We start from the raw sequence: 27934 nt of genomic DNA, 5'->3' as shown, positions 1-27934 counted from the left end.
TTCGAAACTTTTCATCCAGAGATTAGTTCAATGTGAAAAAAAAAGAACAATTTTATCGCTTTACAGAGAATTAAAGAAAGAAACTCATTATCTTTGCTCATTTATCTGCTACAAAGTATAAAACCATGAAGTTGAAGACGTGGTTCATTGTACTATAGTTCCAGCATTTCAAGTGACTACGATGATAGCAAAAACGCATTGAAAGCCATACTAGAACTTACTCTAACGAAGAATGATAATTGTATATATGATAATTTCCATAGAAGAAGAATTAATTCGTATAGGAATACACTTTTTATATCTGTAGGTACTAGGGTAGTTATTTGGATCGAAGATATAATATAAAGCAGCATTAAATGACGTATAAAATAAGTTGAAACCCGATTTTTATCATTCCTTTAAGAAGATGAGAAAGAATTACATGGATCCTCTTGAGAAATTTATTAATAATTCAGGAATAATGTGATACAGAATTTTTTTAATCATTCTGAAGCTGTTCTAGAAATAGCAGAATTATTTTAACATCTTAGGAATTCCTCGTGGATATTAAGCTGTAAATTATGAACGAAATTGGAACGATATCACGTTTTCCGTGGTTTGTGCCAAATGAAGACGTCAATGCTTGTGATACTAGGAGCGTGCCAAAGAAAAAGTTCTATCTTCGCGTGTATATTTCTTGTTGATAAATAAATCACTTATATTTATATAGATATATGTGTAGATGTATAAATTATTTATAAAAAATGCTGTCATTCGAATTAAATTAGTAATAACGTATATCATGCACAATATAGTTTTCCACTTAACGCGTTACAAATTTCTGCACATCATCATTATTGCCAAGCTAAATGTTATTAATAATATTCTTCGCGCAAAAAACGAAACACCGAAATAAGATCCCCTTACGCGTTTTTATCGCAACTTTATTCTCGTCTTTCCCTGCCATTAAATTATCTCTTTTTACACGTATCTTTCGTGCCGCAGCGTGAAAAAATGTACTTTTTTGTTGCCCATGCGTTTCACCATCGACGATGCAACCAGACTTATGTAAATTGAAATGCAAACGAGATCGAATCGATATCCGTTCTCAGAGATGCATTCGTTAAGCCTAAAAATAATTCGTTCGATCACTGAGTGTCAACGAAGCCTTATTTTTAATCGAGAAAATCAACGCCAAAAGTGAAGTACGCGTTACTGGGTCGTAGGGAAGAAAAAGTTTTTCATGCACGCTTGGTTACTGCCGTGCATTGACTCGTATCAATCCAACAGGGAAATGGAGGGAACCCCCAAACAGTATTGACAGGGTCGACTCGCGCAGGCGTCTCATCAGCCGGTCAGACTGCCACTATGCTACTGTTCAACAGTGGTATCCCGATCCGAGTCTCATTCACCGTCTATAAAATCCATTTTCATTCCGCCTCGAACTGGACTCGTCTAATTCCTCGCGCAGTGGGTTATGCGCTCGTCCATATTTCAGCAAGGAAAAGTGGCGCGCGCATCGTTCATAACCTCTCCAATCTCGATCCCCAGCAAACGATAAGATTACGTTCGATTTTACGAATCGCCTCTGCTCTGACGAATAAATATCGTACGCTGTACGCTCGATTGGCAACGAGGTATTACACCATTGCGATTATTACTCCCGATCGTTCCGTGGTTGTAATTGTTCTTCAGAAATGTATCGCAGATAATTGGAAGCTCGCTTGGCTACGAGCAGGGATCGTATCTTAAGTTTTGCAATATTATACGTGCGTTTTAACGTCTCGAGAACAGATTTCTCTTCAGCCAGGTTAGGTAACCTCACTTCGTTTTGAGAAGCACTGCTACATATGATGCCATCTCGCCACTATGGGCAGCGATGTCGCTGCGAGCTAAATGAAACTAAGTACTTTGTTCCGAGGAGAGCGTAATGGCCAAGGATAATTAGCAGCTCGATCCCAAGACGGGGTTCTTTTGTTCCTCGCGCTGCTGATTTTCGACCTCGTCGAACGGTACCTGGTTTTGACGAAATAACGGAAATTTAATAGACTCTAGGCAAAAAGTAAGTTTTCCAAGTGTCCCAACGTTAACAGCGACCAGCAGCTGTTCGCCCGGCTGAGCGTTCCCCTACCCACGATTTGTTCACTGCCGGAACAATAAGTCGCCAGGCCCCCCCCATTAAATTCCCTCGAATCTTGGCTATACGCGTCGAGCTCCTCGTAAACGCGTTTGTAAAAATACTTACCGTCTCGTTAAATTACGAAAGATCGCTCTGTTACGTCAGTGAACATTGTTAAAAGTTCGCACGTGTCCGAGTGCGAATTCTGAACGGCCAAGATGAAGGTCGGTGTAAAAATAAAAATCACTCGAAATACGTTTTGCGTTGTTCTCGAATTCCCACGATTTCCCAAATTCGTTACAGTATCGACTGCATTCCTTTCTCGTACTTAGGATCGCGTTCCCCGTTAGGGTGTTGCAATATTTATCGTTAGGAGAAATGGATTTCTTGGAGGGACGACACGATACATCACTCGTAGTTTAAGCGACAGTAGCATTAACGGGCTGAGTTATCACCGTGTTGTATATTTTGAACAAAGACCCTTTCATTGCCAGCACCGTGACATGTAGCCCTTCATTGATTTTCCACTTCCTGCATCTGCAGCAATTTCGTAGGTCTTATTCCGTGTACGATTTCCCCATTCCTTCGTAACCTTTATCTCTCGTTTTATCTCTTAAAGACAAGCAACATTCTTAATTGCGCGATAAATGAATCTACATTCGGAGAAAAAGCATGACCAAATTGGTAAACAGTTCCCTGTAAACAACAAGTTCATGAACCTCGTGCAGGCGATAATTTCACGTCGAGATTACGGTTTATCTAACACCGGATTAGTGAGTTTTACGATTTTGATAACGGATTGCGGCGAGATGGGGCGAAGAAAATAGCGTGGAGGTGATCGATGCGAAAGGGGCACCAGGGATCACGCGATAGTACGCCCCTGATATCGCTTTAAAAGCCCTCTCCCACCAATAGGCCATCCCACCACCGGTCTCTACCTCGGCTCTCGCCCCTCAGCAACGGCTTGACTGCCCAGCCAGCCAGCCAGCCAGTCGAAATCAGCTGACGACTATTACTGCGGGCAGTTGCTACCACGGCTCCTCAAACGCAACACTGTTCAGGCGAGTGGATCCTTTTCTCTTCATACACTTCTTATTCCTCCTCTTTCTTTCTCTGCACAACACACGTCGCTTCTGTTTCTACCCCGAGAGAGGTCAACGATACCCCCGCGACGTCGCGCGAGCCCCCGATACACACGGCGACAATAATCCTGTACTTGCCGGGATCGAGGTGTAAAACACTGTTGGGAAGCCGCTAGGACCTCTCTTCTCTCGGCCTATCCGTTCGTTTGTTCGCAGTCGTCCCTGTTCGCTCGGTGCGTATCGCGAGTGAGTGCAACGGAATGAAGAGGGTGGCGAAGCGTGCGAGCGAGAGACAGAGAGAAAGAGAGAGAGAGAGAGAGGGAGAGAGAGAGAGTGAAGCGAGGAACATCGAGTGTAAAGAAACGGGACGAGAAGAGGGATATTCACCGCTGTCAGAAGTACGACTGCGTGTTTATATGCATGTATGGGTGTGCGTGAGCGATTGTCCGTGGTGCAGCGTGTCTGTTGGTGCGTAGGCCTCTATGCTTGAACGACGTTCGTTACCGCATCGGAGGAAAACTACTCGAAGCTACGCTGCCCACTTGTCCCCTGTCCTCCCCTGGAATGGTAGAGCGAGAAAGAGAGTACGAGAGAGAGAAAGACAGAGAGAGAGAGAGAGAGAGAGAGAGAGAGCGCACGAATTCGAGATCAAGGTCGTTGTCACAGAGGCTGCCTGAACGCGTCTAGCCTGTACATGTGTGCACCAGGCCTCTAATACACGGGAAACACCAGCTTTTTCGGCACGGACTATGCGCGTAATAATTCGGCCGGTAAATCCTTAATGGACGGGGTCTACCTTGCCGACCGGGCGGCCACGTACGTGAAAGTGATTAGAGGAGGACGGAGAGCGGCCTTGTAACGCGGTCAGGATCGAAGTGCGAAGATGTAGAGCCGCGTTTTTTGTGCGCGCCGCGATAGGGCACGAAAAGAAGAAGGACGGGGAGTGTGGGACCCGGGACACGACCGTATAGCACGTATAATTCGATCGAAACAATGCGGTGGCAGCAGCGCCTGGTAACCGACCGATTGTTGGAAGTGCAAGGGCAAACGGGACCAGTGGTTGTCATCGGCTCGTACGACGATCCCACGTCCATCCGCGTGCACCGATTGTGTAATATCCGCGGACATGTGGCCCGAGCCAACGCGTCTATTCTCGTATACCACCGATACCGCCGCGTCCTCTCGTCCACGCGAGTCGTGACACTGACGCGTAACAAGTTCCACGCAAGAAAAGTTCTTTCTCGGCTGCCTCCGTAACGCGATTTCGTCTCGTCGAACGACTTTGTTTACTCGAACTGCTAGAAAGCCTCTAACGGGGAGAGATGACGATAGCGGAGGAGTATCGCGTTGACTCAGTTGTACCGCCGTCTCTGTCCGTTGCTCCGTCGGTCTTTGTTCGACGATCATCGCATTGGCGACACCGCGGCTGCCACGGTAAGAATATCGCACGCTTTAACGGGGACGTTCGATCGACGTTTCGATATCGAATTTTAGTGCCTCGATCTTGTCGATGATCGACGGTTCAAGGCACTGTCGCGGTTACGTTACTTCGGTTAACAGTCGCAGCGTTAAGTTTCCTCGCGAAGAATCCCCACTAGCTTGGCTGAAGCGCACTATCGGTGGACTAATTTCTTTGGAAATTATTCGCGTCATCTAAATTAAAGAGTGACGCAATCGAAACACGCAGTCTAAACACAAATTGTCTAATTATAAGGCAGTTCCTCGTGAATATCAGCGAACGCAAATCCCAGCGAAGCGTTTCCTGTGGCGCACGTTTCCCCGCATCCACTCAGGATGTATTGGCACAATTCGTAGCACTCTGTGCGGGACACGTTACTGTTCTTGAATAACCAAACTAATCCAAAATTAGACCGCTCGGATAAACCGTGTACTTTACGTAATAGAATCCTTGATATTGTCTAAACCTGCTTTTCGGACTAAGGTGGTCTATTTTGGTCCACCGGTGAAGTTCAGGGCGAAGGCACTGTCTCAATTTTTGACAGAGCAACGCTTTCTTCCGCTTACCGCGTTCTGACCAATCGAGTTCACTCGAGGATACCAAAGTCTTTCGAATTGTCTCGATAGCTCTTGGAATTTGGCTGTCGATCGATGGCCCCTGTGGCAAACTGGTCGTGGAATTTCATCATCTTCCTCGTCCATCCGGGCCTTCCAGCGGCGTCGGTGTCACGCGTCCGAACACATTGACCCCGATTAATCGGCCATTTCGTTCGCCAGATGCAACTCGCCGCTCTGTTCTTATGTAAACTATCGCGTTACATAATTTTTCGAGATAAAAACGGAAATGTCTCGTTTGGCGGACGCCGCCGCACTGGTCGTTGGCGACCTAGCCCATTCAAGAGGATTTCTTGGAAACGGTTGCGATAATTCGATGTGCTATACAGAAGGCCGTTGACACGCTCTCTATTTGCGTTTCAAATAAACCGCGTGCAACAAAAAGGCTGAGGTTCGAGCGTTCGACACGTTTCCGCGTAACTTCGGTATTTTCGAAGCGCGTTAATTGACGCGAACTTTTTTCTAACCGACGGAATTAGCTTCCGTTCAAGCTTCCGGGATCAGCTTGTCCTTTAACGAATAAATCTTAGGCTAATCGCGCAGTGGTTTTCAACTGGTCTCGATCAGTCTTCGACCATCGCAGAGAGGACACACGAAATTCATCGAACGTTCTGATCGAAGCTTCGCAAGAGAGAAGAGAAACACTAGCGTTCGATTGCCTTAAAAATCGTGCTCGCTGCAATCGCCTCCTTGGATCACCAGTCGGACCGTGAGTCACTGCATTTTGCGCTGCAACTAATTCCACGAGGCACGATAGTTGACCAGCGTGTTCGCAATCCGCGATCGGTGAAATCGTCTCGTCTCGTCTCATCCCAGCTGAAAGAACGGCCCTTGACTCGGATCGACCAGTGGAAACGTTCAACTCTAACGCACAGGATGACCCAACCGAGGCAGACACGAAGAAAGTATCTTGCACTAGGAACGTTCCTCGATTCATGCGTAACGCTTGGTATCTACTTTGGTTTTTTCCGCCGCGAATAAAGTCTGCCAGCACAACTATACATGTATATATGTACAAGAGGAGGAGCTCGAGCGCAAATATTTGCGTTTCGTGTGTATCCGTATTCGAATGCAGTGGCACAATAAAACTAGCGGGGAAAGCAAATTTCAATTTTATTGGTTTAGCGCGCAGTGAAGCGATGAACGTGTTTTACTGGCCTAAAAATCGCTACTCCTATAACCGAGGTACGTGCGAGAGACCAGGATCGCGTAACAATCCGAACGAGTTCCAACCAAGGAGGGTAATTCCCTTGCGCGAATGAAACGCGGTATGAAACGGAGAACGTGTATAAGAAAAAAAGTAACGCGACAAAATTATTTGCATAAGTCGAAGGATGAATGTTTGTTCCAACGGGACGGTCTTTTTTTCTTTTTCCTCCGTTTCCAACGCGACCTGTACCGAATACGTATTAAACGCGCGTGCACTCTCATTCGTGACATTCACTTCCGCCTACTTAACTCGACGTCCGAGCAATCTTGCGCTGCCGGAGCGGCGGTTCCAGGCAGATTGTAAGGCAATTTCTTCGTTGGGATTCGATTCGGTATTCATTCGAGGGAGGCGGTTTAATTTCACTTGATTTCTCGTTCAAAAGACCACGGAGCATCGTTTCGAGGCTGTGGTGCCGTGGCTGGTCGGTCGGCGCGTCCATTATTGGACCTGAATCGAGTTCAGTTCTAATGAAAGAAGTTTATTGTTGACTATAAGATTAGTGAGAGCGTTTCTTTCTGTCAGAACGGTCCATTGAGAAAGAAAGGTTCGCTGCTCGGGGGAGAAAGAAAGTATCGATGGGCGAGCGGGACTATTTGCAGACGCCAATCTGTTTGTCTTCTCGGTGGAAGTGTTTATTCGAGTCTTCACTTACCGTAAGGGAAGCGAGCAGATTTATTCTAATCGTCTGTGCGATTTATTTATTTGTCAACGGTATGTAATAACGTACGCGATCCAACTCTACTAAAAAAAAAACAGAAAAGAGAATGTTCCACGTGGATTCTGTTCGATATACGCTTAGTATCCATTTAGCGTCGATAAAAAAATATTTGTACGCCTTGAAGACCGTTAAAGTAGGTTGAGTACACCAGTTAAGATTAACGTGTTCTTAATTTACCAACCGTGAAATTATTGATAGAAGGCCTGACCGTAATGGTTACCGCTAAATGTTCGTCTTTTATCGACACGTGGAATAAGTCGTGGCTGGGTATTAAAGCTAGAACCACGGTTCTATCCGTCCAATAATAGTGCGACAACGTTGGACCTCCCCACGGACCAATAATCCCATTACTATTTCGGCGTGACGCGGTAATGGCTGCCAGTTGGGCCTGGGATACGTCGCAGTACCGCTGAGGTACAATTCCAGCGATGAAATCAGTGACTTTTCTGACGCAACGATAAGGCTCCACGGTAACCAGTGCGATTAGCCTGATTATGATTCACGTGGAACACGAGCGGAGCCCTGGCTCGTTTGTTATTCGCGCGATATCTGAGTGAGATAACGCGTGTTTCGCTGGGGACGAGTGGAAGGAATAGCTGGAAACAAAAGAGTGCGATTCGAGCAGCGGAAGAAAAGTGACGACGGTTTGCAATCGTACTAAAAGGTCCACGGAACTGTTTAAACGTGGAACACACAATTCTGCCCGTAACTAATTGCACTTTAATTGCGCTGGCCTGACAAAGTCCCACCATCGACCACGCTAGGCATAATTGCCAATGGAGATCACCTTGAAGATAGCCACGAGGCAGCGGTATCAAGTTCTTCGTGATTAGACCATCCTGCTATCGATATCGCAGATAGCGAAGCAGTTATGGTTTATTATACCGGGTTCAATGGCCAAACTGTGCCAGCAATAAGATGTTCGATGAATAATTAACCGCGCCAAGTCGCATGGCGGCTAATACCGCGTGTACAGTGACGTTTTCACCTAGCGTGCCACGAGGCGTGCCAGCAGGTAATTAATCACGGACGGGCTGGTCGATCACCAATTTAACGTTTGCTCAACGGTTGCGTCACGTCGCCTTTATAGTTGAATACGACGGTGGAGAAAGAAAGGTGTAGCGCGTAGGTAACGCGTCGTCCCAAGGATCCCGCGTCGTAAAAGGAAAAGCGCAAAAACCGAACCATTAACACAATTACGCGGCGAGGGACAGTCGGGGCGTAATGAAGGAACAACGAGACGGACTTAACGGCTCGACTGCGTCGAATCGTTGCGACCGGGACGTGCTATAACCGGTGATGCTGACGCGAGATAAGTCGATGAACGGCTTTCGTGTTTACCGCGTCGCTGAAGAAACGCGAGCCGTTGCTAATTTGCGTGTCTCTTCGAGGGGGGGCACCTCGCGTCTGACGTAACGCGGTGATAAATTCGAGCGGTTCGGAATTGGGGAAAGCGACGTTCGTCTGGTTAACAGGAGGCGACTTGCACCTCGCAGGGGGGTAATACGGAGAAACTGGAGAAGAATTGATTTTGCAACGGGTAATTCGAGATCGTGCGGTTAGCATTGGCTGCCTTGGTAATCAGAAGTAAATTAAGGTCAGGTTATTAATTGGGAGGCGGTTGTTCCGTCGTTTCGCTGAGTTTTATCCGGTATTTGAAGAGTTCGACGTTGAGGCAGGCAAAGAGCGGACGAGGCGGTTTGCAGTCGGAATGGGCGACGGTAGCGACTCGATAAATAACGAAACGCGACTGTCCGCGTCCCATTGGCGGTGAGGTGAACCGTTCTCACGCGCGGTAACTGTTTTTCATTGCGCAACGATCGTAAAGTAATTACAAGGCCCTTGGATGTCCCCACAGCGCGCCACCGCGTTCGAAAAACGACGCGACGCCATCGGATTCGACGATATTAAATTTATCGCGACCAGCCGTGTCTTCTTACATAATTCAACGCTGATGATCCTCGTGTCGTGTGCGCGCAACCGGACTGCAATAATTATAACATGGTGGCCATGGTCCCGATAGCGTTCTACTACGCACTGCGAGGCGTTCCATAGCGTGATAAAAACCGCGGCTTCTGTCGATCGGCTATCGCGTTCAGCTGTACAATTGTTTGTGGCGAGTGCGCGATTAAGTATCGTTTCGCGTAGCAGCTTGCAGGTTCGCGACAAAAACTGGTGACACCGCCCGGAATTCGGCGAAGGTAATCGAGGATGGCACGGGGCCAGTTACGCGCGAGTTTCAAGAAGCGTACAAAGATCCCTCCACGCAATTTCTCAAAAAACTCACGCTTCACGTTCCCCCTCTTTCCCTCTACCTCTGCCTATAACCATAATCAAGAATTTTACACCAGCAGACGACCCATGATCCCTCCATTATGCAGCGGAACGGACCTCGTATAGCAACTTCCAGAGCCCTATGAATATCCGGTCGTAAACGTTCACTCGCTCGTATTGCAGGCGCTGAAGGGCAAGAAGACGGTCAAGATGCTGAGCAGCTTGGCAAACTACTTACTAGGAGGTAATATCTCCGGCGCGCAGGATTCGCGGGAAGGGTCCAATAACGAAACCCCGGAGTCCCTTCGAGTAACGGCGAGGCTCAGTCAGGTGGAGGTTGAGGGCGATGACTGGATCCTCATTGACCGTGCTGGTACGTCTACTCTCGCAATATGGCCTCCTCAAACAGTCCTTGCTTGTTAGAAGCTGGAGGAATTCGCGCGTTTACACTTTGACTGCTTCTCGCAACAGAGAAACTAGTTTCCTTCGAGTGTAAAGCGTGATAACACTTGCTTTCCACTTACAAAAACCACGACTAACACGATTGTTTTACGACCAAAGTAACAAATACCTACCTTATAGACTGCTTTTTTATTAAGTACATTAATACCTGCATTATCGACGGGCTACTATTCCATTAAAAATATATCCCATTTCAAGTGCAATTCACTGCATCGCATTCTCAGTAGAAAATAAACTAGAGTTCCTTCGGAAAGGAGGAATTACAAAGATAGAGAGTTTTTTAGCAACTGTTTTCTAAATACCTACATTATCGACAAACGTTAATTTCACCGAAAGTATTCCTCAAGTTGAAAGAAATTATATCAAGTTTAATCCCATAACGATCCCAAAGATTAAACGTGACGATTAACGATGCGTATACTTTGGAACCCACAGTTGAGGGCGCGACGGCGCTGGAGGAGTCGTGGTATTTAACGCCACCCGCATGTTTCACACGGGCGGGCCCCGTGAACGTAGAAACATCACCCCTAGAGGACCTACTGATCGAGCATCCCAGTATGTCCGTGTACCGAGCCACAGCGTCTCCGGTCGCCCCCGATACCCCACCGCCCACGCCGGACGCGCCGGAGGAGCAGAACGCCGAGGAGGACGTTCTGCCCAGCGTCGTCTCCGAGGCTCCAGCAACGGCGGCCTCGCCGGAACGTAACCCCAGAAGAAGCGAGGACGAACAACCAGCCACCCGTAGACCAGCCATCCACGACGGAAGACCCACCGTCAACCGTAACCAAACGGAGAAAAGGATAGTCCAGCTCCGGTCAGCACAAAAGGTGATTGACTCTACCGCTGAATTGGAATTTTGAGGTTCCAAAAAGGCTAATAGTTTTGTGATCGCCACTTCTTTCCAAGATCGCAATCTCGAGTGTAAACCTGTCTCATTTATCGGCTAATAATTGTGCAGCTTGAGTACTTGTCAAAGTGTACTGTAGATAACAAGTCCCCGGTATAATAGTTGAACAAATCTGTCCCTATCTGAGATAAGATATAGCAGTATAGGGGAATATTAATTTTCAGGATAGTGGGATGTTGTAAAATGATTTTTATTGACCGTTGTGCGCAGGTTCTCGAGAAGAGGTCTACCCAAGGGCTGAAGAGAGGCCGCCTGGAGAGGAGTAACAAGCTGAGGGAGGTGTTCAGTGTAAAAGGCAAGCGGCCACGCCGCCAGGACCGCTTGCGTATCCAGAACAGTGGCGCGAACAACAACCGGAAATGCTAGTCATTCGATCTCAGGCCAAGGTGTACTCAAATACCTTCTTCCTAAACGCGAAAAGGCGACGCGGCACGTATGTTTACAGAAAGGACTAGGAAAAGAAGCAAACCCGGCAAGAAGTGACGAAGAAACGATTAAGGGACGTTCAGCCTGCAACTCCAGTCACGTTTTTGCTTATCGACGCGCGTAAAAGCATCCAAAATTCGGAACAAAGAGAAAAACATTCGAAGAAAGAAAATGACGAAACAGAAGTAACAATTGGCCGCGTTTTATTTGGACGTGTCGCACACCTTTCGCGTAGAAAACGCTCCAAGGAATTCCTCTTCGTTTCACCGCTCTGACTCGTACCAAGAAGGCTAAGGCAGAGGAGTATTCGGAACTTGGCGTGGAGCGTTGCTCGAGGAGGACAGCGAGCGAAAACAAGAGAGACCGAAACGGGAAGAAAGTATGAGGAAGTATCCAATTGGTCCGCGGTGAGAGTCTCGTTCAGAGTATATCTCGTGTATAATGGCGCGTGTATGGTACTCGGTTCGATCCTGTGTACAATTTTTAGCCTCCATTTAGTACGGGCAAATTGTGTTTCCACTCGTACCTTTAACCTTAGTTATTATTTAAGACTTTCATCCCTTGATTAGCGAACGGGTGCGTAACTTTTAGCGTATTAACACCCACCCTAACGATTGCTTTCCCATCCCTCCAACTCCTCCAAACCCCCCCCCAAAAAAACCCCACGAATCCAAGAAAGACGAGCCGACACTTTGCTTACGGTCCACGCTTAGTTTTGCGGTTAATCGATGCCGATTGGAGAACACGGAAGGCCAGAAACTCACATCGGGACCACGCCTTTTATGTTCGCGTTACGATTAATTAGCGCTGGACTTTCGCGATGGTAGAACACCTCGAGTGCGACGACGACGATGAGATGGGAGAGCCGTAAGCTTGTGTTATTGGTAACGCGCGACCTGGACAGACGTTCAGAGCGATTTCGAGGGAAGCTGATAGGTCAGGGTCGTCCATCGATAGGCGTCTCACAGTCACCTCGTGATTTTTTCTTCTCCCAAAGGAACGATGTCACGACGTTACTCGCTGAGCAATAAACTGTTGTGGATAAGACGACGTCCGTGCGACGCCTAACGATGGACGCTCCAAAAGTAAATGTATTTATTTAGCGGCACATATGGTATGATACTATCAACTGAATATCGATAAAACTATTAAACGTAACGATTAGGTAGGAAGACACGCGTGTTGCATGAGCGAGAAGCAGCGGAAGCGGTGGACGAGAAAGCTCTGGCTCCTCCCCCGTGGCCGCAGGGGTGCCAGCGTCGATCCTTCTTTTTCCGGGGTAGGAGGCAGGGCTGCGACCAGATTCCAGCGGGAGAATCGGTTTCTATATAGGTGATGCGCGTTGTAGCGCGTCGAAATTTCGAAGTATTCGCTTTTCTTTTCGAGGATTAATCAAGAGTTCACACACTCGACTGCGATCTCGTACGGTGATCGCGATCTGCGCGACACTCGAGCCACATTTGTTAAGAACGCTCGCGCGAGAGCGAGAGCAACTTCGACCCGACACTTGGAACTCTCCACGGTGCTCAGAGTGGTCCCAAAGTTTCGAGGGACGCTGCTCTCGCGACGCTGATCGGTGTCAGAGCTCGCGCGCGAGCGTTCTTAAGGGGTGAACGGTGGAGATGCTCGAGAAGGGATCGATGTCGCCTGGAATTGGACTTTTTATAAAATCGGACGCGTCCTCGTAGATGAGAGAGGAGCCACGTTAGCCAAGTAGCCACGCGAAATTGTGCAATACCCACCCCCCGTACCCCAACTCCCACAACGTTCACCGACAGCCGAAAACTCTCTAGACGATTTCTTCTATGAAGAAAATGGCGGCGCCACGTTTATAGCCCCCAGACGGTAAAACTCTTTAAAAGAAGAAGCGAGAATTCGAGACCATAGCTCAGGACAGCCACTGTCCGATGTATTTTTCCAAGAGCTGCTTCACCAGCGCCCCTCGAGCTGGACGATCGTCCAAAACTAGTAGCAATAGACGCGTCCAATCAAACTATTGGATGATAGTTTACAGACAGCTGTGATTCAAACTGAATTCGACCTCGGACGACCCTCTCCTCCGCAAGGAGAATAGCTAATCGTGTTTCAAGCAGGGAAACTTTTCTCCTCTGTGGTCCTAGATTTGCGAATTTTTCTAAAAAAGACGAAACCAAGCGAAAAACAAAAAAAAAAAAAGAGAAGAAAATCTCACGGGAACTTTGGTTATTCTCGACCATTCCCGCGATTCTCGCCGCAGGGACTGCCTGGGACGCCATTCAGCTAGTTCTAATAGTACTTAACCGATCGTACGCGAGCTGGAATAACCCGGGTTCCCGTCCAACTTCCTCGTTCAACTGATTCTCTGGCATCGAAGACGAGAAAACGGACAAACGGGACCGCACGGGATGAGCAACTCGTTGAATCATTCTGGTTTCAAGTAACGTGTTCTGTAGAGATTTAAAAAGTGACGAAAGAGAAGAAAGGGCCACGTTCCCGCCGTGGACGGTGTTTTTACAGAGCTGCACAAATTCTAGGACGAAAGACGACCGCGGGGAACGTAACGCGATTGATTCATGTGTACACGTATTGTATAACGTCTACCTGTCTCTCGTTAAAGGAACAGTGCTCGCCCTGGACGTATTATTGCTGTGTAATAATTATATCAGAGAAGAAAAGAAAAACGATAAAAAGAAAAAAAGATAAAAAAAGAATATACGATATATTAAGAACGGCCAAGAGGGAAAGGTGAATGCCGTAGCATTCTTGTTACGTGAATCGAGTCGATGACATTGTGATCCGGACCTTTCGTTGCGAGACGATCGACTTATATTATTTGAATGTATGCTCGTACACCTTGACCCTATAACGATGATTAATAAAATATTTTATGTCACTAACCGCGCGGGTTCTACAAAATTCTAAAGTCACTCGATCTTCCATTCCCTTCGAGACCAGCTAACTGGTCAGGTAGCCGCTCAGCTCCTCGTCGGATCGCTTCAATTCAGCGATGTAGCCGCAACTATGAACCGAATGGAGGATTCTGTCCGTTGGGCTGAGAATCGACCGCAGATTCCCGTCGTAGTTCAGATTCAGGGACGCCTCTCTTCTGAGCTCCGTGCGACGACCAATCTCGTGGTCCATCTCGACTTCTCTGCTCCTACGATTTTTCGTGAACAGTAACTCTAGGCTGTAGATGACGCTGACCAGCTCCTCCTCCAGCTGAGGGTCGCAGGAAAACGAGACCATGCCTGGCTCGCAACCTGGAGCGCCTGTTGTTCAATTGCGAACGTTCCTCTAAAGGGGATTACCTCTTTTGATATTAGCTACTATGGTTAAGAGCAAACCTTGGGTGTCTTGCACGGTCTCCCAGCGAACCAGCGCTTCCTGAAGAGGTTTGTATAGCTGCCGCCTGTTGGGGCAACACCAGTTGGCCACCTTTGCGTCCAATTGTACTCTGTCCTCGGGGCCCAGCTGGCTCCAGCTTAGGAACAGCTGCTTCAGCCGCGGCACTAGGTCATAGAACCCTATCGTAAATACGCATCTGAGGCCAGTTCGTAGAATGAGTACCGCGTTTCGACGGTTGGCACTCTGTCTGCTCGCGTCTCTAAGAAAGGGGACGGACCTTCAGGTATCAGGACGAATATCGTGTCGCATATTTGCTCGAAGACAGACTCTTCCATCGACTCATCGGCGTCGGGCTCGCGGCTGACGGTGATCGTGGATTTAGATTGCATCGCGCATTTTCAGCCTCGACGGGGTTTCTGTCATCTTCTCTGAAAATGGCGAGCAGCAGGAGAAGAAAAGTGGAACGTTGCTATACATCTGCGGGCAACTTCACGGAAAACAGAGTGAAGTTGTTATCTGCGAGGCTTTACGAATTGTTCAATATATTCGAGTAAGTTTTAGTTAATAGGTGAAATTTGGACACTTTTATTATGATTAAGGACAATTCCTGTTTTATCGAGAAAACTACTGAAAGACTGGTGGTGTCAGTTTTGTAAAGAGTGCTCAAACCAGCCGCACATCGCTATCATTAACGAAGTAAATTACTGTATTATAATTAATTAGTCTTATATTATATACGAAGGCCAGAGATACAACACTTAATTCATATGTAGATTATTATCGCGCCTTTTTCTTTCTGTATGCTCCAAAAATTAATTAAATAATAACCTACATAGCTGTCGATATCTATGTGCGATCAGTTTCAGCGCTTCCTGAACAGATAGCGCGAAACTTGCCCATCATTCCATTATATTCAAACGTTATCCTTCCTCTACATATTAATTGAATTAAATTATACTGATTAAACTAATCATTTCGTTTTCTGCTACAGATGATACAAAAGATGATACAGATGATACAGAAGAGACGAAGGGACTTCCAAGGAACAATGGAAACTGAAGAACAAGAATCTGATGCATACGATACATTCACGGGTTATACTACTTATTTTATTCCATTATTTATTAGTTTTAAGCATATTGTAATTACTATTACTGTACCAGTTACTGTACTTAATTATAATGTCAGATATACCAAGTATTATATTATAGCTATAAGTATTGTTATAAAGTGACGTTCAATTGTAATTTATTGTATATTGTAATAATTTATTTAAATAAACTAATTATTTAAAGCAAACAGAACACATTCTTATCATTTACCGCAACTTCTATCCACTTCCATTCCATTTTCCTTATAATTTTCATAAATTAGAATAAGATAGCTGTAAGTTTCTCGATCGAGATACCCATTTCTGAAATTTGAATTTCCCGCGCTTTTTTCGGATACCTCCTCGCATATTATATTCTCCTGATACAAAGTCCGAAAATCGGGTTCTCGATCGAGAAATCTCTATAAGCTGGCAATTCCTGGAAAATGACGTCACTTCCTAGAATAGCCAGAATTCCAGGAATTCTCGATGACGTCATTTCCAAGAAGTGGCACTATTCGGATACCTCCTCACTACTTATGTTCTCCTGATACATTTCCGATTTTTCGAACAAAATCTCGAAAATCCGACTTTGTATCAGGAGAACATGACGTCATAGGAGGTATCCGAATAGTGCCAGTTCTTGGAAATGACGTCATCGAGAATTCCAGGAATTTTGGCGATTCTTGGAAGTGACGTCATTTTCCTAGAAGTGGCACGCATACCTCCTCATTACTTATGTTCTCCTGATACAAAGTCGGATTTTCAAGATTTTGTTCGAAAAATCGGCAATGTATCAGGAGAACATGACGTCATAGGAGGTATCCGAATAGTGCCAGTTCTTGGAAATGACGTCATCGAGAATTCCAGGAATTTTGGCGATTCTTGGAAATGACGTCATTTTCCTAGAAGTGGCACGCATACCTCCTCACTACTTATATTCTCCTGATACATTTCCGATTTTTCGACCAAAATCTTGAAAAATCCGACTTTGTATCAGGAGAACATGACGTCATAGGAGGTATCCGAATAGTGCCAGTTCTTGGAAATGACGTCATCGAGAATTCCTGGAATTTTGGCGATTCTTGGAAGTGACGTCATTTTCCTAGAAGTGGCACGCATACCTCCTCACTACTTATATTCTCCTGATACATTTCCGATTTTTCGACCAAAATCTTGAAAATCCGACTTTGTATCAGGAGAACATAACATATGAGGAGGTATGCGTGCCACTTCTAGGAAAATGACGTCACTTCCAAGAATCGCCGAAATTCCAGGAATTCCCGATGACGTCATTTCCAAGAACTGGCACTATTCGGATACCTCCTATGACGTCATGTTCTCCTGATACAAAGTCGGATTTTCGAGATTTTGGTCGAAAAATCGGAAATGTATCAGGAGAACATAAGTAGTGAGGAGGTATGCGTGCCACTTCTAGGAAAATGACGTCACTTCCAAGAATCGCCGAAATTCCAGGAATTCCCGATGACGTCATTTCCAAGAACTGGCACTATTCGGATACCTCCTATGACGTCATGTTCTCCTGATACAAAGTCGGATTTTCGAGATTTTGTTCGAAAAATCGGCAATGTATCAGGAGAACATGACGTCATAGGAGGTATCCGAACGTGCCACTTCTTGGAAATGACGTCATCGAGAATTCCTGGAATTCTGGCGATTCTAGAAAGTGACGTCATTTTCCAGGAATTGTCAGCTTTTAGAGATTTTTCATTCGAGAACCCGATTTTTGGACTTTGTATCAGGAGAATATGATATGCGAGGAGGTATCCGAATTGCTAAATTTGGTACATGCAAGTAGTTTAATCGGGTGTGGGATTATTTTTTACGAGTTTTATCTCGCTTAAGGACTGGGACTGGTTTCTCTAGGATTGCTAGACAGGTTATTAATTGTTTAAACAGATAATTAACACTGCTTAATGGTTTATTATGCATTCTTATTAATGTACAACATGTAGAGGTGTTCTTACAAGCTAATTATTACAAGTTATCATTATAAATCCACTTACGGTACTAATTTATATTAATTTGTAATAAATAGATATAAAATAATGCATAATGTCGATTAAATTATGTCTTGAAATGCTTTTCTTCTAATTGGGAAGTTGATGACCATTGCTGAGGGAATTCCTAGCTCTTCTTTAGGATCGTCTATCGATCGTCCTAGATCGTCAGCATCTGGAAACAGGATCTTTGTAATTATTTTATCTAATTAACGTATGTATTGAACACATATATACATTATTACATATCAAATACAAACGTAACATTAGTACGTTTTGATTTTATTGACTTACTTGGTGGAATTCAATGCAAATTCTAATAGAAATATCAAAATTTGTAGCTTCGTACTCGATCGTTAATGTCGAGCACGAGAGCACAGTCTCATAAGATAATATTTTAATTTTAAATCATAAAAGTTTGTTTCGCACCGACAAATCAGCGTTAAACACGTATCAGTCCCTGAAAAATCATTTTTCCTACTGTATATAATCCCAAGAAGAAAATTTCTTTAACAAAGTATAGAATTGTCTTGATTCCGCTCTCACAGTATTTCAAAAGCTCAGAAAGTTTCAAAATGGCACAGGAAGAATACGTGAACAGCGAATTGTGTCAGATTCTCGATGAATTCACGCGAATTCGAGACGTAGGCTAAATTCATTCATTCTACCTTTGAAAGTAAAAAAAGAACACGTTTCTACACATTTACAAAATTTCACAGGCCTATCAACTGCTGCAAACTTATTGCGACTTGCAAGGAGAGCGAATATCAGCGGAAGAAGAACGTTCTGCGGCAAAGCAAGGAGCTTTAGAAAAGTTTTCGCAATCTTATTTACTTCTCGATAAGAGATACAAATCAATTACTGAGAAATTGCGAGCAGAGAATAACGATCTTCGTAAAACAGTCGAAGAATTGAAGGAACAGTGCGACCGCTTGCGATTGATCAACACTGATCATAACAGAAACGACGACGAAAGTATAATTAATAATCAGTTACTTTATCTGTTGACACTAAAGCACTGTTCATCCTTCATTTCATTACGAATGACTATAATTTAATGATTGAAATTACCTTTTTAATGAAGTCTGTAGACTGCAAGACCAAATAGAAGTGTTGACAGCACAGCTGTTGATGCAAGAAGAGAAACACGGCGAGGATTTACGAATATTAAAGCAACAGCACTCTGACGAAGTACAGAGATACAAAATGTTACTGCAGACCGCGAAACAGGGTTCCACTATTGTAATTAAATATTCTTAATTCTATACAAGGAGATTCACTACTCGTATGACAAATTTTTACAGCTGACACTGCAGAAAGAATCAAATGAAGTATATCTCCCGCTTTAGAGGTAAGAGAGAGAGAAAGATATATAAAAAAGCTATAAGAAAGAGTAAGACAGATGATAGGGACTCTATTCTAGAACCTCTGGCGCCATCTCTTCGAAAAGTAATGAAACTAATGCCTGACTAGTTTCACTTCCTTTTTGGAAGATGGCGATAGTAGTTTCAAGTAGTTTACTTCGCTGTCGATAACGCTGTGCGACCAGTTTGAGCACTTTTTACAGAGATAGCGCCAGGGGTTCTTGAGTAGGGTAGGTAATATCTGTCTCACTCTTTCTTATAGCTTTCTTATATATCTTTCTCTCTCTTACCTCTAAAGCGGCAGACATAATTTAATCAAACTAAGGAATTTCTTTATTTGATTAGCGGTACTTTAAAATTTTGTAATCAAGATGAGAGAGAGCAGCAGAGAGAAAGAAAGAGAAGCAGAAGCGAGTAAAGAAGTTTTTTTGGCATTTGCTGCCCCCCACGTCTAAAAATAATTAATTAAATAGGAGATCAAAGTTTTCGTAATTTACAAGTTTTGTCTCCTGAGATAAGTTCAAACTTTTGTCACACGAGTAGTGAATCACCCTTTACAACAATTCGCACAATTATAGAATTCTGTATTTTATTCAGAAGAATTCTTCTTCGTTTTCTCGATTACGCAGGGCGAACCCAAAAAGAGGAGGCGTGCGAAAACATCGGTGAAAAATGGCGCTTCTTGCTTTAAGTACAATTTTGCTATTGAATGACGCTTATTGGATAATTGTATCGGTCTCGTAGAATAAGATAATAATTGTAGATGGCCAAAGTTGGACATACAAAGAGCTGATGACGATTCTCAGGCGGCTGACGAGGCGATCGGGAACGAGAGTCCAACTCGGATGAAAAAGAGGAAATTGTTTCACGAGGACGGGGAAACTATGATCGATATCGTTCAAGATATACACGATTTATAAAATGAATACAGTATTGTTAGCCACACGTCGAATAATATAAAGTGACATTGATATACTCTGTCCACGAGCCGAAAGTTTCTCGTGCGCTCGTTTAAGTTAAACTAAAAATAATTTTTGGTTCGATTCTAACACTGTTTAAATAATGTATATATTACATAAATAGAAGGTATTCGAAGTGAGTCTGTGCAAGAATTCCATGTTTCCTTTGCGAAGCGCGTTGGTGCCCAATTATTTGCTTATTTTCCGATTCAGCGAGTTCCAGCTGTTCGTGTAATCGATTTTCAAGTGTCCGTACGTGTTCAGATCGAGATGCGGCGATGGCACGATCTGCACCATGTACTTCTCTGGCTCCATCGGTCGATAATCCTGCCTCGAACGATACTCTGGGATATCTGCGTGAAAGAATGCCACTCAGAAAACTCGAACCACAAAAGAAATTTCAAGAAAACGCAACAATACGACCGTCCCACCTAATTCTATGGAATCCATCGGTAGAAGACTCGTGTCGACGCTGGCGGATCTTAAAAAAAGACAATGACAAGTTACATTTTCCAAAAGCGCGCTCGAGAAACGGTTGAACAATACCTGTGAACGTCTCTGACGTAACTCGACTTGCATCTGTGCCTGGATCGCCTGTGGTCTTCCATGAATTCACCGTGTCTCACGTCTGAAACACACCGGGGAGCCGTCTGGCTCGTAGAGAACTTAATAAACCTCGTACAAAAACCGACGAGCGTAATTACGGCTAAAAACAAACGATCAATTCCCAAGAGAAAGTAGCTGATAAAACTTCGCACGCGATTCAATTTTTTTTTCCAACAACAGTAACTTTCTCGAAGCTTAAACGCATCCGATGTTCCGCTCGTTTATCCGTAGGAAGATCGATTTCCGTGAAGAAATCGAATTACAAGCGCGCGCGATACGAATAAGGTGATTACTTCGTCGAGCGAGTAGTATCGAACGATCCATGGTCAGACGTATTGGTCCAATTCGCACGATCTGCAAAACGACCTGATTACGATAAGTCGTTTGCGTTCGAGGTTGACTCAAATCCAACGAAGGTGCGGATTCGTCGCCCACAAAACGCCTTCGTTCTTTTCTTCGCGTCGCTGAAGACGCAGGGTCGCGTGATTTGGAACGAGGACGAGTGGAAATCGCGATGACACGTGAAATTTCGTTCGATGGCTTTCAGACGCGGCTCTTAGAGAGCTGTGGATTTTTCAAATAACGCAGCCGTGTCTCGTGAAAGTGGAATCGCTTTTCCAATTCTCTTTTTGACGCAATCGGCTCGCGATGATCGATGGTAACCGGTCGGTTTCGGAATTATCGGGAAAGTGGTGCGCTCAAATCGACCGTTTATATAACCGTACACGTATCATTTATGAGTTCTCGGTTGTTTTCTCGAGTGGATGTTCGCGGAGGATCTATTCTCTCGCGCAGGTGAAAGCAGAGGCGTTCGAAAGCAGCTGAAAACAATAATAATTGCGTGTCAAAGTCGCGCGAGGACGCTGGCGACACTAGCGCCGCGTGCTAGGGACTTTCTAGGACACGATAGAAATCGTGGTCGGGTTGCCGCAACACGTGACGAACCGCGATAAAAATTCTACGACATCGATCGTATCGCGTGGTATCGATTCGTTCAGTCTAATTAGCCTCACAAGACTCTGTCAACGAAAAGAAGCGCTGGTTACCACTCACCCTGTCGAATTCCAATCCTCTGTCCTTTAACATCTCGCGGAAGGGAGAAACTGTCCCGCTCGAACGACATACCGACTCCCTTTTACTCTACAATCACTTCTAATCCAATTCTATTTCCACCAGTCACTTTCGAGGCACGCCCAACAGGCATAACTGTGCAACAAATATCAATGAACCATTACAGCCACTCGTCCATACCTAAACGTAGATTACGAGCGTTAAAAATGCGCGCATACTTTCGAGGTAGGTGAAAGCAGATGAGTAAAAACCAGATGTTAAGAGTACCAACTGGTATCAGTGGACAGCTGGGCCCAAAGAAGCGAGGAGACGCGCGTAACGCAAGATGATGGAAATAAAAGCAAGGATCTCGTCGGCTGCGCGAGTCGAACGAGTGCACACGAAGCGCAGCCTCAAGTGCGTAAGAACGAGCGGAATGCGCGATTGCGCAACGCTACAAGGAATCGGTAGATTTCATGCCCCAGCAAGGTCCAGTCTCCCATAACTTGACCATTAATGGGATTCCTGAACCGGGCCCAAAACGGAAGCGCCGTTCCTCGGGCGTTGGCACGTGCGCTACGCGATGCAACGCACCGGTTGCATAACATCTTCGAATGACTGCGCGCAATCGAGTCTCGCTGCGCGCAGGAATATCAATTAACGTTGTGAAAACCGCGATCTGCGGTTTCGTATCACGCGATCCCTGGTTTACACTTATAATCAACTGTAATCCGAATTGCGTGTGTTCCTCTCATTTTTAATCGACTCCAAGGAAGAGAGAGATTCAGGATATCGTATCCAGGTTAAGCGTGATATTTACTTTCGTGGATCTACAAAAAATATGCCTACATCGATCTCTTCGTGTTCGTTTTTCTTCGATCGAGACGTTTATCTTCAGAGACCAATAAGATTAGCTAACAGGCAGAAAAAAATAGTCCTTCCTGTGGAACCACTTTGCGAATATTCCTCGCTGGTGAAGAGGAACTAGGAAAGCCAGTTGGTACCAGGAAAAAAACGCGGCGAGCTGAATATTGGTCGAGTGAAAGCGAGAGAAAATCTGTATCACAGTGCTCTGTCCGCTTCTGTATCGAAATAATTGCAGATCAAACAGGTGGACCTAGAACTTCTGGTCTCAAGGTCCAGATCGAAGTGGAGCACGTCTGGCGCGCGAGACTCGTTTCGAGGCAAATCATTCCAGTTTAGCAACGATAACCAACGTTCTCACTGTTGGGAACACTCGAACGCGACACGAATGCGTTTTGCTCGCGGACTGAGCCGCTTCCCGTTTCTGGAAAACAAAAGGAATGCGAACGATCAGAGACCACAGATCATCCGAAGTGACTTAACCTCGCATCTATCTTTCAGATTCATCTATTCCTTTTTTAATCGCACAGTCGTGTAGCCTTTACCGTTCGACAATAGGCTACGAATCAGATAGGCGATCGTAGAGTTATCTGACGTGGGATTACCTATTGGAATATCGTTAATTAGGTCGAAGTTGCGGCAGAGTAAGTACTCCAGGCAAAGTACTTTGGTTACCAGAGAACCGTACGAGCGAAGTCGGTTTACTTTCCTGTTGGAAACAATTTCTGTTGTTCCCGTGTCTAATTTACCGGGGAGGCCTCGATTCGATAGCTGGCGAGGACCGTCGGGGAACGAGCAATTAATCTTACCGGAGAGAGGCGCGTAGACCGGAAACGGGGCGACGTAATCCGGTACCTCGTCCTCGTAGATTGGCTGATGATAGTAGCAACTATTGTTCCCTGGCCTGGCTGGTCCACAATACAATTCCTCCACAAAAGCAGGCGCGTCGTAGCCAGGCTCTCTCGTCGAGTACCTGTAACGTTCGTTCTCTTCTTTTGCCACGCGTTTGCAAAACATTCGCGTGCATTTTTACCACGTGCACGCTGATTTCTTCGAAATTAAAATATAGGAAGTGGTAACAATTTTTTTAGGGCAGTAAGACAATGGAATAGGTTGAGCAACGATATTTTACAAATGGCTGACAGTGGTATGGCCCTCGAGGAATTCTTATCTATCGCGTCCAAAATTTGGTTCTTCGTTAAATTAATAAGCCATTAGCGAGACTCGAACGATTTCGACTTTCACCAGGCTCGATCCGAATGATCGATTTAAATGGCGTTACGAGGGTTCAATGCACCGGGTCGGATCGCTGACGGACGCCCATTACGATCGAAGGAAGTGTCTCTTTCCGGCAATTAAATTACTGCGGAATTGTACTTTGTACTGGCTGGAATCACGCGGCGCGAACTGCACGCGTGTCTTTCGTTTCTCAGGAAGAAATTTCCTTCTTCGATCAGAGTCGCCACTTTTCTTTTTTTGGTAACACGACTACGAAGTGTGCGTGGTTGCGAGGAATAAAAGAGGCGTAGTTCCTCGGCGAATCGAGTGAACGTGCGCGAAGTTTAATAAATAACACCACGCAAGAGCAACGCTCAAGAACATGGCGCCCTACTTTGCACCCACCGATACGATCTTTCTTGGGCCGATTGCGAAGCGCGGATAATATATTGGGTTAAACAGACTATGAACGAAAACGAACATGCAACTACACAAGAAACTAATTACACGTTGGGTAACCAACGATCAATGTTCAACTTTCCGTTCGATTGCACCCCTGGCGTAAAACTACGAGGATAATCGCTATTAGACTAATGGCTCCGTCACGCAAAAACCACTGCTTCTCGCTTGATTACCAAAGTTTAAACTACGTTAGCCACGGTCAGTGTCCGAATAAAATTACCACTTAGACACACTTCGTATACCGTCGACCCTAAACATCGATCAGATCGTCAAAATCCTCGCGAATACTTTAACCTCTCCTAAAAATGATCCTGCACAACAGAATGCAGATAATCCGTCGTATTTTGTGGGAATTTCGAGTCGATCCTGATCGCTCACCAATATTCCGAGTGGGCACGTGTCTCTTGGGACAGTCGATAGCTTGGACGTCGATGATGTCGCGATGGCTGATGCTGCGTCAGACCAGCGACGCTATGTCGACGCAGGTACGCGTAGTTCTCGAGATCCCACGGGTCCACGTAGTGTCTGCTGGCACTTCCGGAGCTGTACGCGTCCCCAGAGCTACCAACGGAAGTCGAGCGATGGGAACCGATCGAGTCCCAATATATCGACGACTCTGGCGGCACTTTCATCTTCTGGCTTTCCTCTATCAAGTATCCGTGTATTTCGTCGCGTGGAGGGTTGTGCGTCGAGTTTTAAACGATTTACTTTGGGTAACTTGAACGACTATTCTGAGGGAGTATTCGATTACCGTGTGCGGTAGAAACGAAATTTAAACAATCATATATCTCGAATGAAACTGTGTTAACCCTTCGTTGGGTTTTTAAGTAATCGTCCCTTCGCGCACGAGAACAGCACAGGTTGTGTATTGTGTCACGGCTGGCGATCCGTTCAGCTTCAACTCCAGTTCGTTCGCGGCACGTTCGCAGCGAGAGCGAGCTTGTCCGTTTCCGGTCGATCGAGGAGGCGCATTGTGCGCGGCGCGAGCACGATTTCGCTTCTGGATTCGTTCGAGCAACTTCGACCTGCGAGGTTCACTGTTTTCCTCTCCTACTACACGACAGGTAGATCTCTTCGAAGACAAGTGAAACCGAGGACTTTCACGCCTGCGCTACCCCACCTTCTTCTGGAGCTGGTGCATCGCGTTCGTGCACCTCTGTAATCACATGTGTGATTGCGTTTTAAAAAGCGTCTCGTTCGAGGAAGCCTTGCTTGAAAGACTTTTACTGAGCAGATTTCGTCGTTCTTCGAATCCACGCTGGGCTTGACGCTTGACGGAGAAAGAAGAGAATAGCGGTCAGACGATGAGATCGAAAATTCGACCAATCTTCGAAAATATTATGTACCTTTCATTCATTTCCGTGTGAATAGAGTTCAATTTTCGTTGCCGTTACGTCTGAGAGGTATCTGCAACGAAAAGAACCGTCGAGGTTAACATTTTTCCAATTACTGGTTATTTCTTTCAACCACCAGTCGAACTTCCCGTACGCTGGATAATTGCGCCATACACTTTCATTGGCCATTTGAAGCGACGATCGGCAACCTGATTCCGTTTAATTACGTCGAGTGGAGCAGAGATCTGTCTCCCATCACCTCGGGCGAGTCAATTAAACTGCGCTAACGACGGTCTCTGGAAGGGAAGAAACGTTGCGTCGTTCGCCCGGAACCGACACGACTGGCGCGAAATTGCGCAATCGAGAATTCAACCGCCTCTAAAAGGTGGTGGACAGCGGACGGAATTTCGCCCCGCGGGGCACGAGAGACGCTGATCTGGTGAGGAGAAGGAAAACCATCGTGAGATCAGTATACAAAATATAATTAATCGGTAATACAATCGAAGGTTCAATCAATCACAAGGCAGCTGTAAAACAATAACGCTACGATCACAAATGAACAGCAGTGGATGCTGATTTAAAAACTAATTAGACGTTACAAGGTCGATTGCGAAGACAGTTTCGATAATCACAAATAAACGAGGAAAAAGGAGGAATCGGTGTAATCCTATCGTTCGCGCCCCTGCTCTTCCGTCTGCGAACGCGACCAGGTCGTACGCCTCTCCGTGGAGGCGGTTTTACTTTCCGTTCGGGCTCGTGAATATTCATATCGGTTCCGCGATCCGGTCTATCGAAAACTGAAACCGCTAGAAAGCCGGAATCGCGGTGCACAATGAGTTCGGCACGCCTTGGACGTTTCCGTCCGCGTTGCTTTCTCGATCGCCTATCGTGTTCCTGTTCCATCGCGAGCATCCGCAGATCCTTATCGCGTTCGAAACTCTGCAACGTTTAACCCACGAGATGCCTCGAGACAGGTGTTCTCGATCAGAATCGATTGGTGGCGATACTTCTGGCCAAATCGAACGGGCTTCGAGACGGAGAGAGATACTAGGGTGTTCTGTACAACAGGATCGTAATTGGGCACGCTTAACGCTAGTATTGACTGGCTGTAACACATTTAGCGATAATCTCCGGCGATTTGAAAGCCCAGCGAATAGATTTCCTGGCGCACAAATCAGTTGAGATCCACTACGGTCGTCGCTACGTCTACTAAACCTAGATGAACGCTCAAAATAGGATCGAAACTTTACTCTGTAGTCACACCGAGCATTTTCTGGCATCGCCACCACAATTAACGTCTACGAACTATCACTAAAATATAGCTAGCTTATACTCTAAACGATCCGCGCTGACTTGTGCACTGTTCCGTGTAAACATCTCGCCCAACCCTCCCAACAAGGTGTACCACACTCCATATATCCTACTGTTATGTACAACTATAGTAACAGCGTTTTCTTTCTCTTCTTTTTTCTAGCCGTTATGTAAACGAAGGAAATCCTGGTTCTAGTCATTTACATTTTATTTGTGATATATCGAACATTTTCTCGATCCACGACGGCAGCCATTATACACGCAGGCTCCCAGCGTCACGTGGACATTAAGTTAAAGAGGTTAGGAATAGGATCGACTTCCGGAGAATAAATTAGAGAGCCTGTTTCGCTCGATCTCGGCGCGTCCCGCGGATTTATCTTGCACGGGCCGAAACTTTCGTTAATCAACTAGAATCGCGCGCCGCTGCGAGGCGTCGAGGCGCGACCGATCGGGCAAGATCCCGTCCGATCGCGATACGCAAACAGGGAACGCCGCGAGCGTTTCTGCCTCTACCGCTTTTCTTCGTTCGCTATTCGAATCTCGCTTAAAAAAATAGATATGAATTTTCGACTGGCGTTCAAAAAATAGGGACGAGCTGGCTCTCATCGCGGCCGCTCGCAGCGTTCCATGCGTGTCTCTGATGCGCGATCGGACACACGTGCCATGCAGAAAGGAATCACAAATCTACCCTAACACTCCCGTTAATCCTGTTTTCTTTGTAGTTTCCTTCTTAAACGGAAATTTCTCTCACGCTTTCGATAATTTTAAGTGTCACGCAGAGATCAAAATCAAAGGAAATTCGAAAACCAAGCTAGCCATTTGGTTCCTTTCTACATTAAGACAATAACACGACCGTGAAAGTTAGGCGAAACGTACAAGCACGCGTTTCGATTATAGTTAAATATCTTTAAACCCACCCTGGCCGCGCTATTGGCTACAAAGAAAAAAAAAAGAAGAAGAATTGTGTATGCTTAACTCAGTCGCTAAAAACACCTATGTACACTTCTGACGTTGAACGATTAGATTGATCTAGCCGTTGTATCTCTATCCTTAAAAAAAAGGACGATAGAGAAAAGGAAAA

At 45.6% G+C, this 27934-nt stretch overlaps 4 protein-coding genes across 5 annotated transcripts; 2 read left to right on the top strand and 2 right to left on the bottom strand.

Moving 5' to 3' along the window:
• Positions 1-3002: 3002 nt before the first annotated feature.
• On the top strand, positions 3003-14126 carry Tp53inp (Tumor protein p53 inducible nuclear protein). 2 transcript variants are annotated; one of them, XM_076901366.1, is made up of 4 exons: positions 3003-3159; positions 9639-9828; positions 10353-10744; positions 11035-14126. In XM_076901366.1, the coding sequence occupies exons 2-4, from the start codon at positions 9666-9668 to the stop codon at positions 11188-11190; spliced, it is 711 nt and encodes a 236-aa protein (XP_076757481.1). In that variant the 5' UTR covers positions 3003-3159; positions 9639-9665; the 3' UTR covers positions 11191-14126. The 2 variants fall into 2 exon arrangements, with proteins under 2 accessions (XP_076757481.1, XP_076757482.1); XM_076901367.1 differs by lacking the exon at positions 3003-3159 and adding an exon at positions 4485-4614.
• A 58-nt stretch (positions 14127-14184) lies between these two features.
• LOC143427357 (uncharacterized) lies at positions 14185-14963 on the bottom strand. Its single transcript, XM_076901415.1, has 3 exons — positions 14852-14963; positions 14574-14738; positions 14185-14498 (listed from the first exon to the last, which is right to left on the bottom strand). Exons 1-3 carry the CDS (start codon positions 14961-14963, stop codon positions 14185-14187), a joined length of 591 nt encoding a protein of 196 aa, XP_076757530.1.
• Positions 14964-18260: 3297 nt separating this feature from the next.
• On the top strand, positions 18261-19034 carry LOC143427205 (uncharacterized). The gene is made up of 4 exons (XM_076901135.1): positions 18261-18329; positions 18405-18660; positions 18770-18927; positions 18990-19034. The coding sequence occupies exons 1-4, from the start codon at positions 18261-18263 to the stop codon at positions 19032-19034; spliced, it is 528 nt and encodes a 175-aa protein (XP_076757250.1).
• A 1163-nt stretch (positions 19035-20197) lies between these two features.
• On the bottom strand, positions 20198-24844 carry LOC143427325 (uncharacterized). The gene is made up of 5 exons (XM_076901364.1): positions 24587-24844; positions 23338-23501; positions 20555-20636; positions 20440-20489; positions 20198-20361 (listed from the first exon to the last, which is right to left on the bottom strand). The coding sequence occupies exons 1-5, from the start codon at positions 24838-24840 to the stop codon at positions 20198-20200; spliced, it is 714 nt and encodes a 237-aa protein (XP_076757479.1). The 5' UTR covers positions 24841-24844.
• Between the last annotated feature and the right edge of the window lie 3090 nt (positions 24845-27934).

This window comes from Xylocopa sonorina, chromosome 9 (assembly GCF_050948175.1).
Source record: "Xylocopa sonorina isolate GNS202 chromosome 9, iyXylSono1_principal, whole genome shotgun sequence".
Taxonomy (NCBI): Eukaryota; Metazoa; Arthropoda; class Insecta; order Hymenoptera; family Apidae; genus Xylocopa; species Xylocopa sonorina.
Note: the sequence above shows the minus strand (reverse complement) of the source record. Positions and strands in the feature narration are given on the sequence as shown.